The 15,978-nt window shown below is 52.2% G+C and overlaps 1 protein-coding gene across 1 annotated transcript; it reads right to left on the reverse strand.

Moving 5' to 3' along the window:
- Positions 1-339: 339 nt before the first annotated feature.
- Positions 340-15,377, reverse strand: Bpifb3 (BPI fold containing family B member 3). The gene is made up of 15 exons (XM_050151351.1): positions 15,266-15,377; positions 14,318-14,474; positions 12,683-12,787; positions 12,224-12,364; positions 11,064-11,127; positions 9,288-9,348; positions 8,391-8,482; positions 8,087-8,266; positions 5,466-5,519; positions 4,044-4,214; positions 3,482-3,549; positions 2,317-2,359; positions 1,521-1,584; positions 1,048-1,124; positions 340-369 (listed from the first exon to the last, which is right to left on the reverse strand). The coding sequence occupies exons 1-15, from the start codon at positions 15,375-15,377 to the stop codon at positions 340-342; spliced, it is 1,419 nt and encodes a 472-aa protein (XP_050007308.1).
- Positions 15,378-15,978: the final 601 nt, after the last annotated feature.

Raw genomic sequence — 15,978 nt, forward strand, 5'->3', positions numbered from 1 at the left:
TTCCTGCATCTCTCAATGGCTCCTGCTTAGAAAGAGAAAGGTCATTGGAGGCTCCTCTGCATCACCAGGGAATGAACCAGCAGGCAGGCACAAGACCAAGGATCAGTTTATTGAAGCTGGGACTGAACCAAGGTGCTGTGTGCTTTCTGAAGCAGACCTGGGGCTGCCCAGCTGTTCCCCACCCGCAAACAAGCAGAACCACAGGGACAGAGGGCAAGGTGGGCCCGGGTGGACGGGGGCATGTATACTGTCACCAATGCAGGCTAGAGACTGGGAGGGAAACTGAGTGCAGACAGACAGGTCTCTGAAGTGAACAGGAAGAGCAACGGCCACGCTGCCTCATGGTGCCACGGTCAGCACAACAGCGTTCTGCAAGAACAGGAATTCTCAGTTAGGTCTCCAAGCCCCAGGCCTGCGCATCTGCCTCACCATGTGCCTGCTTCCTGCTCTGAGACCCAGCATTAAACCAGGGGGAAGCAGCTGAACGTGTCTGGTGTGGGTCAGATTCCTGGCTCAGACATCCTGAATAACCTTGACACCCCTTGGCCTTCATCCTCAGCTTAAAAACTGGTACAGAAACCCCTGTTCTGCTCACTTCCTGGAACTGTCCCAAGACTCAGAAGTGTGCTGACTTGAACAGGCTTGTAGCCCAAAAAAGTGTGTTGGTGGATGTCACAATCTATTAGTCATGCCTGCCATGGGCATAAGACGAGGGAAGGCCAGAACAAGTATTTGCTATTCATAAACCAAAGAACTGTGATTCTGTGAGTTTATCTGAGGTTCCTTCTTCAGATCAGACATGTCATAATTCAACAGAATTCTGTGATTGATTGACAATGTCTGCCATGGGCAAGGAAGGCAAAGGTAGAAATACACGAGCTATTTATTAGCTATTTCTCATAGACATGGTTTGTATTTCTCCGAGCTATATAGAAATGATACAGAGGCAGGTCAGAAGGTGAGGCAGAACATGTCTCTCAGAGGTATCAAGTATGTCCCTCTGAGCCTAAGATGGTGTCATCTGAACACAGCCACAGAGAGGCTCACCTCAATGATATCTACTGCTGAATTGGCAAAGTTGACATTGAGAATCTTAGGCAGGGGTATCCCAACCTCCAGGTGTTCTGTGAAGAGAAAATGGGTGAAGACAAAGATGGGGTGTCCCAAGACACTGATGATGGGCAGACATTCCTCCCTGTGGGAACTCAGCTTCTTATTGGCAAACTCCTACTTACCCCACCATACCCAAACAAAACAAGACAAAACCTGTGTTTTTGAGATCACATTATGGTTCCCCTTCAGCCATACCTCCTAGAGGTGTCATCTCTTGCTGATATGACTACTTCCCACGTAACTATGGGCATTTAAGCAGGGCCCAGGGGAGGATAACTGTGGAGGCCCAGAGTAGAGCAAGGTGTTACTGGTTATTGCTGCATGAAGGGAAACACTGGCATCTCCCTGGCCTCAGTATTCTCAAAGCAAGGGAGTGAGGAGCAAATCGGTCTTCAGTTCGGTCATACCGTTGAGCCTCTGCATGTAGGCTGCCCGGACCACATCACTTAGCCATTCTTCTAGATGGGATGCCTGCAACACAGGGTGTGTGGAAGGGACTTCATGGGATGCCAGAGGCCTGGAAGCCTTCAGCAAGCCTAAAGAAACAGTTCCTGGCAGGTAATGGATCCCCTGGACTGGGTTGTCTACTCAATAGCACCAAAAGAGACTCGGGTTAATGCAGGTTTCACCCTTAGCTTGGGATCTTAGAAGACATTCCGTTCTAGAAGATTCTGTGGGTTAGGGTGGGTGTGCCTGAGAAAAGGAGAAGGAATGTGCCCAGATCCGGTAGAACTATGTGAAGTCTGATCTTAGAATTTAGTCAGTTTTTGAGCACTCAGAACATTCTAGAATGTGAGGCTGTCCCTGAGATTTCAGAGCCTCGGAAGTCTATAAGAAGCAGGAAGCAGCCTCGGGACTCTTTGGGGCTCTGAAATGCTAGAACTTTCTGGGTTCAGAACTTTGTGTGACTTCTAGGTCTTCGGAACTTGTGAGCCTTTGAATATTTACATGCGTGACGGTCCAAGACCTTGGAAGAACACGGGATTGGTTTTCTTAGGGTAATCAGTGCCATTTGCACACATGCACACACATGTGCACACACAAATGCAGGTGCACAGGCAAACACAACCATGAACACTAGCAACCTTCTCTCTTTTTCTGCTCTGCTCAGAGGGCATAGAAGCAGCCATGACCTTGACTCAGCCGCCACTCCCCACCCAAATGCTCCGCCTTGTGCCAAGTTCCTTCTTCCCAGGGACTTACATCAAAAGGTTGGGAAAAGGAGGAGGCCAGCTGGACACTCAACCTGGCAGAGAGAAGAGAAAGGATGAGAGGTTCTAGCTGCTCCTCACTTCCTACTGAGGGCTGTTCACCTAGCTTACCCTGGCCCACCCCAATCATAGCCTTCCAGAGACAGGAAACAAGACTCAGCTAGTTCATCTCTCTCCAGCCTTGGCCCAAGGTCTCTGTTTTCCTCACTGTGAAATGGACTGAGAGGCCCTCACTTCCCTTCTGAGACTGCGCTTCAAACCCCTCCGAGGGGGCTCCCAGATGTCTATGTGTATGATACTGTACTTGAATCAGTCCACATCCAGCAAGTGCTCACTAATGGTCATGTATACCAGTGAACCCTAGTTCAGGGTAAGCCTAGACCTTCATCTTCACCTCTGGAGTGCTGTGGTATGAACTGCCACCAGGGGGCAGGGAGGAGCAGGCAGCAGGCCTGGTTAAGGGGGGGCTGTAATGGAACCACAGGGAAGTTGTAGAGGCCAAAAGGCAGAGAGATGTCATACTGGGTGCTGTGACTCAGGACAGGGGAATCTCAAAGACATCTGAGAAATTCTCTACCACTGGGACAGGGGCCAGACCAACTTCATCATAGCCAGAGCGCCAGGAGGAGAGGGAGGCCAAGAACACAGGTCTATTTCTCGAGCCAGAGTGCACTTTACAAACTATAAAGTACTGTACTGGGAAGTGTATGAAAGTATGAGGAGAACGGTCTTTCGCTTTCATCTTGGCTACTTGGATGCTCTGGATGTCCAGTTAACACAGGGCAGGAGAGGAGGAATCCAAGGAAGGAGTCCATAGGAGGCAGAAGCATCTGCCAGCAGTGTGGAGCTCCTGTCCCTGTGGTCAGCATCAGACTGGTGGCACAGGGTGCAGCCTCTCTATCCTGGTGCAGGCTCGCTGCAGGGGCAGCCTCTGAGCATAGGGAGCAGTGGAGGGGCCAGTCAAGGCCACCTACTCTGAGCCCTACCTGCTCAATCTGAAGTGATCGCCAGTCCCCTCCCTGTAGGCCCTAAGGTGAGACAAACCCACTAAACACCCAGCTCAGTGATGCTCACCGACACCAGGTGGCTCCTATTTTAACCAGTCCCTGATTCTTGTGTCTAGAGGGGATAAGGTCACCCTAAGACCCCCACATTACCGTTCCAGGGACAGGGATATATGCAACTTGGTAGTGGATGGAGCCAGCTGGGCATTTAGAGTCATAACCTGAGAAAAAGAGAGGGCATTTATTTTCCCTGACTCTGCAAGGCATAAGGACAGTCACCTGAAAGCCAAGAGAACCTCTGCCCATTCCTGCCACAGGTTGCTCTGGTCCTACTGGGTGGCAGGAACTGCAGGCATTCTTGGCTGCAGACCTTGGAGAGACCCACTGTTTAACCCATGGGGGAGCTAGAGGCTCCCCAGCACACTTGAGCAAACCTAGGAAGATAGCAGAGGAGACAGGCAGGGCAGGTAGAGCGCAAGGCATGCTGGGACCAGCAGGCTGAAGCAGGCAGCAGATTCCCCCAGGAGACAGCTGAGCTAAGTTAGGCCATTAGGGAACAACACCCAGGACTCAAGGAAACAGCACGGATCCACTGGGCCAGAGAAGGGTTAGGGGTAGGTGGGAAACTGGCTAAACAGGTTCAGTTCAGAGATGATGTGGGGGGGGGGGTCTTGTTTGACACATGGGGCTCCCCACTCTCCACTCAACCACTTACCCCGTTCATCTGGAAGAGGGCTACAGGACTTCCTTGAGGGACAGACGACAGTACAAGGATGGTCACTGGGATGGAGACTGTGGCCTTCTTGCTCTGCAGTGCAACCATGGGTGCTTTTGTCACCCGCAGCGAGAGCAGGAGGGGCTGGCCAGGGGGCAGCTTCCCCAGGGCCTGGGAGAGACAAGGAAAGGGCAGTGGGCACTCAGGCAGCTTTGACACCCAATATCGGAAACAGTCGGTCAGTCAGCAAACACACTGACCATCCACCAGGCAAGAAGCATCGTCACAGCCAACATCAAGGTCACAGCATGACCTAGGAGAGCAGGCACCTGGCCCCATCAAGGTGGCAAGACTCTAACCCGTGGGGCCACCGAATCAGACCACATGCACAGGCAAGCTGGGCATGGTGGCACACATCTAAAATCCCAGGCTTTGGAAGACAGAAGCAAAAGGATCAAGAATTAAAGCTAGCCTTGGCTAAATAACAAGCTCAAAGATCAAAAATAAAACAACACACACGAACTGTGGCAACCCAAGGGCCCTTTCAGTTATCTCTGCCACAAATCCCTAGTCCCCTTCCTCCTGCCCTCAAGAGGTTCTCCTGAGAGTCCAACCCTAGGCCCTTCCTCTCCTGAGCCTCCTCTGCCCTTCAGCCCTGAGACTCTGAGGGGTGAAGTCCCCCCTTGCTCCCTGAGATTTCCTGGAGCCATCCCCTCCATGGACTCACAGACCTTGTCCTCCACACCCAACTCAGCAGCCACCACATCCTCTGTCCCTCTATCTGACCCCCCTCAGACTCTGCTGCTGCTCTAAGATCCCTAAAGTGATGGGAGTCATGTCAACATCAGGATGATTCTGATTCCCCCAGCTGGAGAGTGGCGGGCCCAGGCCCAGCTGAGTTAGGGAAGTTGGGCCCTAATATCACGTACTAATGCCCCCTATCTCCACCTCCATGCCCCTTCTCCTTTGTCTCTCCAAGACAGCAAAAAGCCGTGGGTGGGGAGGCAGTATGCCTCTGTTCTAAACTGCTCTTGTCCTGATTTCCATCACTTCTCAAAGACGGAGGTGACGCTGGGACACACAGAATGCTCTAATGGTGTGCTTCCTTCTGAGTAACTGGAAGGAAGGCAGCTGGAAGGACCACAGCAATTAGGGACCTGGGGAGACTCTCCTGTTCTATGCCTGCTGGAGCAGCTGTGGCCAGTGAACTCAGGTGGCTTCTGGGACACTCTGATGCTTTCCTTTCTACGCCAGCTGTGCTATCAGGAAAGGATATGGTCATTAGCACTCCACACTTTAGTAGGAATTTGGACTCAGTATTAACCGTGGGTGTCTAGAGAGATGCCCTGGGAAAGATTTGGAGTCTATTCAAGTTCAAGGGGAAAGAGTTACACTAAGGGAACTCCTAGGAGGGCCACTCACCTCGGGGGCCAAAGCTGCCAGGTCAGTAGTTGTCAGCGGGATATTTCTGGGAACCTGAGAGCAAACAAGAGGTTAGTGGAGAAGGAAGGAATCCCTGGGCACATGGGCAATACAGAGATAATGTCCCTCCCACCTCTGCTCACTACAGACACTCGCACCTATTCAGTGATGATGACCCTGTACCAGGCACCAGATGCGTGCAGAGAGTTCTTCCCAGCTTCCCTTGCACAACCAACACAACAACCCTGCAGCTAAGACTGCCCTCATTTTACGCAAGGGATACTAAAGCTCTGCCCAATGTCTATCCTTGGCTAACGGCAGCCCAAGTTGTGCAGCTGTTATCAGATCCCTCTCATTGTTCCCAGACATTATCGGAAAGTAGAGGCTAGGCCCCAGGCGCTCTTGTCCATCACCTCAGCAATCACTCATGGGATGACCATTTCATCTCAGGGGTTCACATAAGCTTACCAGCTGTAGCGGAAATGTTGGGAATGTGAGCATACTAGGCCCATGCCTCTTCCCCTTGAGGTAGCTAGGAAGCAGTGGTAATCATGATCCACTAAGCAATAGGTTGCTAAGCAACAGTGACCCCACATGAACCACCTATCAGAATAGATCTGTCCACACTCTGTCCCCAGGGCTCCAGACGCACTCTCGGGCTCAGTCAACACACCGTGGTGGTTATAACATAAGACATATTCTGGGAAGACCTCTCATGATAATGCTCACAGCCCCAGGCGTGTCGCTCACTGACATGTTGCAGAATATTCCTTTGCACCATGTGAAGATGTATCACTGTGATGGGTTTAATAAAGAGCTGAATGGACAACAGCCAAGCAGGAAGAGGTTAGGCAGGACTCCTGGGACACAGTGGACTCAGAGAGGAAGACAGGCAGGGTCATCAGCCAGTCACGGAGAAAGCAACTCGAGCAGAGCCGTACAGAGAAAGGAGGTAACAAGCCACATGAGAGAATGCAGCTTAAAATAAATGAGTCAGTTTATCAGAGCTGGTGCAACAAGCCTAAGCTAAGGCCAAGTTTTCACAATTAATAATAATTCTCTGTGTCCTTATTCGGAAGCTGGCAGCACAGAAAAAGACTTGCTACATATGGTGTCCAGTGTCTTTCTTTATTCTGCCACCCCCCAAATAAGGACACAGAGACTTATTATTAAATATGAAAGCTCAGCCTATAGCTTAGACTTGTTTCTAACTAGTTCTTATCTTAAATTAACCCTTTTTGTGTTTTGTTTTGTTTTTCGAGACAGAGTTTTTCCGTGTAACAACCCTGGATGTCCTGGAACTCGCTCTACAGACCAGACTGGTCTTGTGCTCACAGAAATCCTCCTGCCTCTGCCTCCTGAATGCTGGGATTAAAGGAGTGCACTGTATTTTTTTAATCTACATTCTACCACATGTTTTTTTTTACCTTTTTTTTTTCATTCTGTACCTCCGACTTGTTTTGTATCTCCTGGCATCTTCTCAATTACTCTTCCTCTCTCCCTCCTCCCAGAAATTCCACCTATAACTCCTGCCTAGCTATTGTCCATTCCGATCTCTATTAAACCAATCAGAAGGCACCTTGGCAAAGACACATCTTTACAATCTGAACAAATATTCCACAACAGACACATTTCCCTCCTTCAGACTCTGCCTTATCCCCAGCTAAAGATCCCTACCTCTGTCCCCTGAAGACCCCTCCCTACCCTGTTTGAAGTAAGAGGCCAAACCTCTTGCCTCAAACCTAAGCTGCATGTGAGGCCTCCACATAGCTCAGAACTCACTGCTCCAGGTAGGACTGAGACCAAGAAAAATCCTCTGGCAGGGCTTCTAGAGGCTGGGCCTTCTAAGCCACTGGGACAATGGAGCCAGCATAAAATCAAGGAGGTCCCAGAAGCTCCAGGACAAAAGTGTAAGTGGCCTTCGGCAAAGTCAAACCCTAGCTGTTAGCTGTTTTCCTCCAGCTCAAACCTATTCTTTTTTTTTTTTAGATATTTATTTATTATGTATACAATATTCTGTCTGTATGCCTGAAGGCCAGAAGAGGGCGCCAGACCTCTTTACAGATGGTTGTGAGCCACCATGTGATTGCTGGGAATTGAACTCAGGACCTTTGGAAGAGCAGGCAATGCTCTTAACCACTGAGCCATCTCTCCAGCCCCCTCAAACCTATTCTTAAGAAAGCAGATGGGATGCCAGCCATTCCTGCTTTAGTGTAAAATAGCTGACACTCAGGAAAGGTTCATCTGACCCAAGGCTGGAAGGAAGGTTGACTCTGTGCCAGTTCTGGCTGCTGGGGGTGGCTTTCTGGAGGGCTGAGTTTAGAAGGTTTCAGACGTGCCATGGAGGATTGGCATCCTCCTCTGGGACAGCATGGACGACAGTGTGTATGTTCTAAACATGCCCAACCCTCACTTACAGAGAACAGGCTAAGCAAGGCTGTGAGTGACCACAGGAAAACCCAACACCAGGTCTTCCAAGGCCGGGGATCAGGTGTCTGATGTGGGAGGTCCCTTCTGTGTGTGTTGCTTTTACTGGTTGATGAATAAAGATGCTTGGCCAATGACTCTAGCGTATGTCTGACTACAGGTGTCCCTACCCAACATCCCCATACCCCACTCACCATCTCAGTGGTGATGTCTAGGTCAAGGGCACCGTTGGTCTGCAGGAGCCCAAACACGGTGCTGAAGAGGTAGAGAGGGACAGTCACTTGGGAGGTGTGGTCCTCCTTGGGGGGCACCTTGACTGGGAGGCGTGGCTTGGGAAAATCAATGACGTCACCAGTTATGCTCTTCACGATGGGCTACGGGGCAGGAGACGGGGACAGGAAGATATGTGACTGCTCAGCCTCCTGGCCTTGCCAGTGATGCCCATCAACCTCTGCAGCTCCCTCATGGACCCTGCTGCCTTGGTCTCGGGACACTCACGTTCACATCCAGTTCGATGTACTGGTTGGAGATGAGGGGCAGCGTAGCCAGGGTGAACTCCACAGACCCCAGAGGCCCAAGGGGCACCAGGCCTGCAGGAAAGAGGGCAGACAGTACAACCTCAACCTAGCCACCAGGAACAGTCCCCCCTTCATCCATTGAGCACCTGCTGCATACTCACCTTTAATCCAGAACTCATTGGGTGCTGCTGTCACCCCACCTCCCGAGGACGTCCACAGCCCGAGGCCACACAAAGTGACAAAGTCTGTGTTCCTGTTTTAGGGCCTACTATGACTGACCCATGCCTGCCCATGCCTCTTTCCCAGGCTCCCTGATGGAGGTGTGGCCAGAGCGCCATGCTGCCCTGTTCCTTAGCCTACTTCCCCGAGTACAGAGGACCCCACAGAAGAGGATAGCCACTGGACTGCCTGACCGGGTTTGCCTTGCTGAAGCCCTCTGGGGCTGAGGCTTCCTTCTCCCCAGAGAACCTTTGCTGCCTGTTTCAGTCCCAAGTGCTCAGTGGGTGTCTGTCTGTCTGCAGAGCCTGGGTGCTCAGTGAGTGTCTGTCTGTGGCAGACTCTGGGTGCTCAGTGAGTGTCTGTCTGTCTGCAGACCCTGAATCTCAGTGAGTGTCTGTCTGCAGAGCCTGGGTGCTCAGTGGGTGTTGGCTGTCTGTCTGCAGAGCTCAGTGGGTCTGTCTGCATTTGACATCCTCGCTAGCACCCCTTCCTTAAGTCTCCACCCTAGGCCTTCTCCAGAGATCTCCCCAAAGTGGAGTGGGCAGTCTGAAGAGAAAGTGTTCCCTCTACCCCACTTCCCTCCATGGTCACCTGTTCAGTGATAAGGGAAGGCAGACAAGAGAAAGAATCACAGAGGCGGGGCAGGGCCCCAACTTACTCAGTGTAGCCCCCAAGAGTTCATTCACCACACTTAGCACGCTGTCTACCACAGGGCAGAGCTGTATAGGAGGAGACAGAAGTTATCACAGAGATAAGGGTGCGCCCTGCTTGGGGCAAGAGATAGCAGCCCCTTCTCCAACTGGTGCTGGGTCTCAAAGCAAAGCAGGGGATGAAGACAGGCAGGAGATGGGGAGGGGACATATGGGCACACAGCCTCACATCTTTGTTACATGAACCCCACGTTAGCACTTTCTAAAGTGCTAAAGATTACTGGGGGTGCAGTAGAGATTACAGGGGCAACTGAAGCAATGTCACAGCGGCTACTGCTCCCTCTACCGTTGCAGCTCCATCCTGCCACCCCAGTGCAGAGAGAGGTCTGTGGTCAGAAGTCCCAGGGTACCTCATCTCCTCTGTCATCCACAAAACCCATCACACCCTGCCCTCCACTCACTGAGCGCTGAGTGCATTGAGCAGGCACTTTACCATCCACGTGAGATTCCAGCCCAGCACCTCAGTCTACAGCTGGGGTCAGAGATGAAGAGCTACCTGCCAAGGTCACAGTTACTGGCAGACACCTAAGATGGGGTTGAGGCAAGACTGGTGCACTAGCTCCGGTCAGCACTGGAAAGAGAATGGCTGCAGGCAGCCAGCTGGTGTAACCCACAGCCCTGGGCAGCCAGCTAGTGTAACCCACAGCCCTGGGCAGCCAGCTGGTGTAACCCACAACCCTGGGCAGCCAGCTGGTGTAACCTACAACCCTGGGCAGCCAGCTGGTGCAACCCACAGCCCTGGGCAGCCAGCTGGTGTAACCCGCAGCCCTGGGCAGCCAGCTGGTGTAACCTGCAGCCCTGGGCAGCCAGGAAGACTAGACAGAGAAGCCATAGCGCAGCATTGACCTCGAAGCACAAACCCACCCAGAATATCAACCAAGGACTCTGGGCGGAAGTATTGTCAGATACCCAAAGGATGTTCAATCATATCACAAGGACATGTGCTCAACTATGTTCATAGCAGCATTGTTTGTCATAGCCAGAACCTAGAAACAACCTAAATGCCCCTTGACCGAGGAATGGATAAGGAAAATGTGATACATTTACACAATGGAGTACTACACAGCAGGAAAAACGACACCTTGAAATTTGTGGGCAAAAAGATGGATCGAGAAAGCATCATATTGAGTGCGGTAACCCAGATCCAGAGAGACAAAATAATATCTACTCACTCATAAGTGGCTTTTAGACATAAACCAAAGAATAACCAGCCTACAATCCACAACCCCAGAGAACCTAGACAACAAAGAGGACCCTAAGAGAGACATGCATGGATCTAATATACATGGAAAGTAGAAAAAGATCTTCTGAGTAAACTGGGAGTGTGGGGATCGTGGGAGAGGGTAGAAGGGGGAAGGGAAGGAAAGGAGGGGCTCAGAGAAATTATATATAATTATATATTTATTTATAAATATAAAAATATATATTTCAATAAAAACAATTGAAATATGTTACAAAGGAAGGAAGGAAGGAGAAAATAAGGAAAGAAAGAAGGAAGAAAAGAAAGTGTTGCCAGAACACAGAACCAGGAGCCCATGCTCAGCCCCAGAGCCCAGGTGAACGTCCTTGAGTCCACCCGAGCTGTCTTCTCCCCTCCCATGGCTACACGGCTTCCTTCAGTCCAGGGCAGACTATCTATCCACTCCACCTACCACAGTTCTCCTCAGTCAGTGATGCCAGATAACTACCCTTGGTGGCCTGCGCAGGAGGTGGGGCACACTCACCAGGCCAGGCAGCACTTTGCAGAGTGTCTGTTCTACGAGTCCAAAGATCGGTGTGGGCAGCAGCCTGGATGGAGGAGACATGAAGGTGGGTATCAGGGCAGGTGGACCAGGGCCTCTGCCTTTCTCCTGTCTCTTCCTTTTGTGAGCTTGGCTGGGGCTTTAGGGACCTGTATTTAAGCCCTGGCCCTGCCTTACGTTGGTCCATCCAAGGCTTCAGCTTCCCTGGCTAGACAGCCCCACCCTATCCTATGCCACTGTGAGGATCCCTCACAAGCCTACTATGCAACCTGTGCTCTGGAAGTGTCTGAACCCAGGTTTCATCCAACAGGGTCATTTGCATGGGCAGCAATGCCTGGCTTAGCATGGGGCTTAATAAACATGAATGAAAGAATGAATGAATGAATGACAGGAAGATGGCCTCAGAATAAGTGATACTGGTTGGATTCAGGCCTGTCTGGGAATTATGGGGGTACAGGGTCATATCTCCACAAAGCCACATTCCAAGATAGCAGCAGTTCCCTGGGCTTACCACATCCAGTGCATCAGAACACATGCTAGAATTTAAGGAGCCCAAAGACCCCACCCTTGGTAAAGCCTTTACAGAGGAACCCCATCCTTTGCTGGAGCTAAAACTAAGCCAGCAAGGTCAGGAAGCTGGGACTTGGCCTAGGATGAAGACAGCGCCAGGGAGGCAGAGGAGGAGCGGGTCGGGGGAGGGCAGTGCAGTGGTCAGAGACCACCTTCCATGTTTGTCTCATCTGTGTGTGGGAGCTTGGGCAGGCCCCTTGCCCTTATGTGGGCTCTGCTCTCTCCCTGGAGTGAGGCAGATCATGAGTATGGGCAGGTGAGTGGGTGCCCGCAGAAAGTGGTACCTATGAAGGTGTTTGCAGACGTACACAGGAGACACTGAGGCCAGAATCACACAAGTCAGAGTCACAGCTGAGGCTCTTACATGCTGTGAGCAGAGATGATTCTTGGGGACAAGGAGCCCTGAGCGGGACCCTAGAAACAGGAGGACATCACTCTGGACTAGGTGTGTTGTGCGCTATGACTTGATTCTCACGTCTGGGACAAAGCCTGGGACTGCAGGGCGGCATGACATTCTCAGGCAGAGCTGGGAGACAGGCATCCCAGGCTGAATGCGTACAAGCCAGACTCACCCCGACATCACACTGGTGTGGCCCAGGAGAGTGTTGCAGCGCTTAAGGACCAGGATGGGTGTCCCCCGTGGGCTCATACCCAGTGCCACCTTCGAGGACACATTCACCTCTGCAGCCAGCTGCAGGAGGCCCACCAGGGGACTGCAAAACTCCCAGAATGAATATGGCCTGCCTTCCAGACCTTCCCCATCTCACCATGCCCACTCCATCCTTGGGTCTGGATGGCAAGGGGCCTGGTTCCCAAGCGTTGGCACTCCCCTCGCCCCACCTCAGGCCGTGGAAGAGGGCCAGGGAAACGCCATGGAAGCATGAGGATCATCAATGAGGTGGGGTTCTCTGGGGGAAGGGAATAGCATGGGGCCCAAGAGAAACAGAATAGGAGTCCCTTGGGGAGGAAGTAAGGTAGAGGAAATGGGGGGAGGGGGTGTAGTGGATAGGGGCTCCCAGAAGTACACTCACCCAGAGCCATGCAGGCTAACCTTGGTGTGCAGGCTCAGCTGCACCCCAAACCCCGGCAGCAGCTTGAGTGACACTTTGGGCAGAGTAATTTCCTCTATCTTCAGCCTGGAGAAGGGGTGAAGTGGGTTGCTCACTCCTACATATGCCGCCAGGCCAGGGAGAAGCTGACTGGCAGATTCCAAGTATGGTCCATGCTCAGCAGTGTAACCCCAGCATCAGAGTTGGAGGCCGGATCCTATTTGGCAGCCTGTGACACGGGGTCCCATACAGAGAACACCCTACACGGGATTTCTTGTTCTCCTTCCAGCTCATTCTCACTATTCCTGTCTGGAGCACTCATTCCTGACTCTCTTTAACTTAGCGTCCTCTTCCACCTGAGTCCTGGGCCTCCTGATTTCAGTCAGACATCCCCTCCTCTAGGAAGTCCTCCTTCCTGGTTCTCAGCCTGCAGCTTATAGCCCTGCCATATCAGGCTTTGGCACATTCTACGGCTCCTTGAAGCAAGGACAATGTGAGACTCATTCAGTCAGGGAGGTCCACAGAGATGGGGAATCTAATAACAGTGATAGCATTTATTGAGTGCTCACTGAATACATGGTTCTTTTTGGCCTGTTGCATACATATTAATGCTGTCCTAACATCATGGTATCCAACCAACACTTCACACCCGTGTTCTGTGGCTACCTGTGACTACGGAAGTGTCATACCGCTGTTGCAGGTCAGTATTTGTAAGTGTAAAACCCGGGCATTGATAAGGTCTATCTCAGAATTATTCGATGAAGCTCAATGCTATCAGCCATCACCAGTCCCCTTAGTAGATATGGGTGCTACATGGGGACCAGGCCCCCATCTCCTCTGCCATTACAAGCCCATGCTCCTCAACTTACTGGCTGCCCTGACTCACTCCAGCGATGGGTAAGCAGTGTGGGCTGCAGTCACATACAGAGTCCTCTCTACCCCTGAGTGAGCACAGCAAAAACCTTCCTTCCCTGTGGGGCTTCCACCTGCTCACCTGTGGAGGGAGTTGACACTTGTCCCATCTCTGCACTTAGTAGACCAACTTACCAGCAGTCCTTAGGGTCACCTAGAAACCCCTGCTGGGGACTATCCTGCTAAATGTATTAGCCACCTGCCATTTCCTTCATCCTAAAATTATCACAACACCCTGTTTATATGGCAAGGGCATTCCAATGAACAGCCCAGAGGAGAATTCTTCCCCTCCTTGGTTTTATAATCTGCCATGGTGACAAAGACACACCAGTAATGTGTGTGTGGACAGAGTGAGTGTCATCGAGAGACCCTGAGGTGTACAGGAGATGAGGAGGAGCTCAGCAGGCCCAGGGTCTTCTGAGGAGACTCCCAAAAGAGATGAGGGAAGGAGCCAGACAGACACCTGGCTTAGCCCAGAGAAATCAAGCAACCTTCCCAGGGTCACACAGCAAGTGACTACAATTGTCTCCAGCCCCTGAGTGACAGTGGCAAGAGGCTGTCCATGCCCTGCCAGGCTCACAGTCATTATTCCCCTTCCTGCACCACCCTCACTGCCCACCAATGACCATAGTTCCTCCCAGCAGCAAGCGGGGGGGGGGGGTGGCAAGCCTTCCTGCAGAACCCCGCGGAGCCCTGCCGCCTCACCCCGAGAGTTCCTCCACAAGACTGAAGATGCCCCCGTAGCTCAGCAGACCACCTCCTCCAAGCAACCCGCCTGCGCCTAGGAGGCCCTGGTTCACCGATGTCACGGTTCCCAACACGTTTTGTAGAATAGGGCCCCCAACCAGCGAGTTCTGGATGGCTGCAGAGAGGGTGGGAAGGAGGAAGATCAATAAACTCTTCTTCCACACTGAGGACCAGGACCGAGGCCGCTGCCTTTTCCTTTTAGCTGTTTCCACTAGGATTGACATGTCACTTCAAGGGGTAGGAACTCCTCCCACTGGCCCCACTTATGGTACCCAGGGAGTGCCAGGAATAAATGACCACACCCCCTGACAAACCATTCATCTGAGACAGACAAAAAGCCAAAAGGGGCAGAAACTTGCCCAGTGTCAGAGCAAATGTGATGTGAGGGCCTGGAGTTAAACTCAGCTCCAGATCCCAGGGCTACCCTGGAACCAGACTGGAGAGTGGACCCAGGGCTACCCTGGAACCGGACTGGAGAGTGGACCCAGGGACTGAAGTCAGTGCAGTAGCAACCCCAGCCTTGAGGTCCACAGCCTGGCTCTGTAGCTATGGGAGGGCAGGGTGGAAAAGCCCTACCATGGGTAACCCTGCATTGTCCCTAAGATGGTCACCTCAAAAACATGAAGTAGAGATATGACCCAGCCAGGCCCTTCTCCATGCCTGTCCCCAGCTCCAGGCAACTCCACACAGTTCAGTTCTCTGCTCAGAGGAAATGGCAACAGTGGCCACTGGAGGAGTTGGAGAGCAAGTCCATGTCAGAGTGTGTGCTGCTGGATCCTCCAGGGTCCCCACAGAATATAGCAGAAAGTGCCAGCTGAGCACTAAGAGCCTCAGCTCGAATGTCTGCCTCTGATGCAGACAATTGCAGAGGGGTCCCTCCAGTCTGCCCACCTGCCCCTGACTCACCTTTGCCCAGTTCATCTTTGTCGATCCGAGCAAGTGTGCCGACTGTCTCAAGCAAGCCCAGGCTCGGAGTGGCCAGGCCCCAGAGCAGGAGCAGTGTGTACACGCCCAGCATTGTCAGCTGCACACCTGGGTTGGGGGGAAAGACTTGACCAGTTCCACACACCCAGCCTGTCCCCTCTTGTTCTCCATCGCTGTCACTGCTGCTCTGTGGCCCTCTTTCCTTCCTGGACAGCCCGTGTGGCTTTATTCCTGCCCTATCCAGCCAGCACACAGAGCAAGCATTGCACTGCCCAGCACAACTTCTGAGGCCTGCATTGGATCCCTTTTTGCAGGGGTGGGGGGAAATTGAGGCCCAGAAATTAGAGGGAACTCAATCAAGAGCTAACCACCAACAGGACCAACATTCCAGTCTGAATCCATGTGGCTTAGAAGTTGTCATGTGAGCCGGGCCGTGGTGGCGCACACCTTTAATCCCAGCACTCGGGAGGCAGAGGCAGGCGGATCTCTGCGAGTTGGAGGCCAGCCTGGTCTACAAGAGCTAGTTCCAGGACAGGCTCCAAAGCCACAGAGAACCCATGTCTCAAAAACAAAAACAAAAACAAAACAAAAAAAGTTGTCATGTGACGCTGTAAGCCTGGCAGGGTCTAGGGTACACGCTTCAGTGAGATCCTCTGTGGCTCCAGGTTGCTTCCTTGCCGGCTGCCAATCCCATG

This window comes from Alexandromys fortis, unplaced genomic scaffold (genome assembly GCF_014885135.2).
Source record: "Alexandromys fortis isolate MF-2015 unplaced genomic scaffold, M_Fortis_MF-2015_v1.1 scaffold_27, whole genome shotgun sequence".
Taxonomy (NCBI): Eukaryota; Metazoa; Chordata; class Mammalia; order Rodentia; family Cricetidae; genus Alexandromys; species Alexandromys fortis.

Coding starts and splice junctions, on each gene's coding strand:
- Bpifb3 (XM_050151351.1), bottom strand. CDS start 15,377: ATGCTGGGCGTGTACACACTGCTCCTGCTCTGGGGCCTGGCCACTCCG. Junction 4,215..5,465: donor TGGCAGCTTTGGCCCCCGAG/GTGAGTGGCCCT, acceptor TGTCTCTCCCAG/GCCCTGGGGAAGCTGCCCCC. Junction 2,360..3,481: donor ATATCCCTGTCCCTGGAACG/GTAATGTGGGGG, acceptor TCTCTCTGCCAG/GTTGAGTGTCCAGCTGGCCT.